The sequence below is a fragment of the Aplysia californica genome, unplaced genomic scaffold (assembly GCF_000002075.1).
Source record: "Aplysia californica isolate F4 #8 unplaced genomic scaffold, AplCal3.0 scaffold01157, whole genome shotgun sequence".
NCBI lineage: Eukaryota > Metazoa > Mollusca > Gastropoda > Aplysiida > Aplysiidae > Aplysia > Aplysia californica.
The window spans coordinates 65,724-67,666 of NW_004798427.1; the positions used below are offsets into that span (position 1 = coordinate 65,724).

At 51.0% G+C, this 1,943-nt stretch overlaps 1 protein-coding gene across 1 annotated transcript; it reads right to left on the bottom strand.

Moving 5' to 3' along the window:
- Positions 1-456: 456 nt before the first annotated feature.
- Positions 457-1,831, bottom strand: LOC101845290 (probable serine/threonine-protein kinase tsuA). The gene has a single exon (XM_005111971.3). The coding sequence runs from the start codon at positions 1,697-1,699 to the stop codon at positions 596-598; it is 1,104 nt and encodes a 367-aa protein (XP_005112028.1). The 5' UTR covers positions 1,700-1,831; the 3' UTR covers positions 457-595.
- Positions 1,832-1,943: the final 112 nt, after the last annotated feature.

Consider the following 1,943-nt stretch of genomic DNA (forward strand, 5'->3'; position numbering starts at 1 on the left):
CCACCCCAACCCCCCTTTCCTTTTTTTTTTCTTTTTTTTAAATCGGCCTCAGAAACAAAGTAGAGACGTTTGTGTGACTGTGATTAGGGACCTAGAGAAAAAAATCTAAGAACTAACAACGTATAGGTTTTTAAATTTTTTTTTGCGGGGGGACTTGTTTACAACTGGTGCCAGTACACAAGACATGATGACGTCCCTTGTCAGCATTGTACTGTATTTCTTAAAACTTAACGACACGCAGTAATAATTGGTGAAGAAGTATCGGCGTTTGGTTGGTGTCCTCGCATGGTATGCTCCTTCTTTCCTATCTTTCCAAAATAAAAATTGTTCGTCTTTTTCTCTTCCCAGTTGTTTATTTTTGCTTTGTTTTGTTCTGTTTTTTTATTTGTGGGTTTTGTTTATCTGTTTTGATTTGTTTGTTTGGGTTTTTTCTGTATGTTGCTCTCGTTTAGTTTTAGTGGAGTAGTTACGGTGCTCGCAACTGCATAAGGTCATATGAGCGCCAGTGTTACTCTCTATCAATACTTTTAATCTCCGGCACTTACATGACCTAACTGTGTTGCAAAGACCGTAAAACTCTTACCAAAAAAGAAAGCTACAAACTACATCCGGAATGTTGATCAGACTCACCGGCACTGTACTGCATCCTGCGCATCCAGGGGTATATCTGGGGCGGCGGGAAGGGGCCCTGGTCGGACTGACTCGTGGGGGATCCAGCCCCGCTTGTCTCGCCCTGTCGGTTTTGTTGTTGCTGTTGCTGTTGTTGTTGTGGTGGTGGAGGTTTTGTCGGCGGCGGAGAGGGCGGGGAGGGTGGGGCGCCGGGTTGTTGGTGCGCGGGTTGGGGGAGCTTCTGTCGCTGGCTTAGGGGAGGCGACTCGCACGATTTGTTGTCTTCCAGGAAGTTGTTTACTGGCGGGTTGCCATAGTAACCGCCGTTACACGTGCTACTGTTGCTGTTGTTGTTGTTGTTGTGAGTGTTGTTGTTGTTGTTGTTGTTATTGCCTCCAGGGCTGTTGGCGGAACAGTTTGTCTTGCTGTTGCTGTTTGAATCCGCGACAACAGCACCGCCGCTATTCCCGCTGTTGTTGCTGTTGTTGTTGTTGTTGTTGTTGTTGGTCAGATTTTGTAACGACGATGACGTCGGAGATGAGGAGGATGAGGAGGAGGAGGAGGCAGCAGGGACCGCCCCGGAGAGAGGTCCGTTAGGGCGTACGTCGATGCAGGAGGGAGGGATTTTTCTATCCACGAAGGAGTGCGGAGAGGAGGAAGGAGAAGAGGCCGACCCTCCTTGAGCAGCCGTGAGCGTGTGGTGGATGGGGGGCGGGCTAGGGGAGGCAGGGGGGAGGTGGGTGAGTCTAGGAGCGTTGTAGAAGTCTCCAGCAATGTCACCATAGCGCGAGTCCGGGGTGAGGCGCGGGTGGTGGTAGCCAGGGTACCTCGAAGTGGCGAACGGCGACGGAGAGTAGACTCCACCACCTCCTGCACCTCCCGGGCTGTGGTGCTGTTGCTGTTGTTGCTGTTGTTGTTGCTGCTGTTGGTGGTGGTGGTGCGGGTGGTGGTGGTGGTGGCTTTGGTGATGGTGGTGGTGGTGGTAGGGGTTGCGGTCGTATCCTGTGAGTCCGTCGGCGCAGGGGTCAAGTCCTGCTGCCGACCCAGGCCCGTAGCAGGCGGCGAGAGAGTTCACGAAGTAGGAACTCATGGTCTCCTCTTCCTCTCTCTCTCCCTCTCTCTATTACACTCTCACTCCCCCTCTCCCTCTCTCTATCCCACTGTCTCCCACACCCGCCTCGTCCCAGAAAAGACGTGACAGTCACTCAAACTCTCTCCTCTCCAGTCTGAAAAGAACAAAGAACGACAATAAATCTCATGAAAAACAACACGCTACTCAACTGCGACCCGAAAAGACAAGTCACTTCTCTAACTAAATTTCATTTTCCGTTTTG

Coding starts and splice junctions, on each gene's coding strand:
- LOC101845290 (XM_005111971.3), bottom strand. CDS start 1,699: ATGAGTTCCTACTTCGTGAACTCTCTCGCCGCCTGCTACGGGCCTGGG.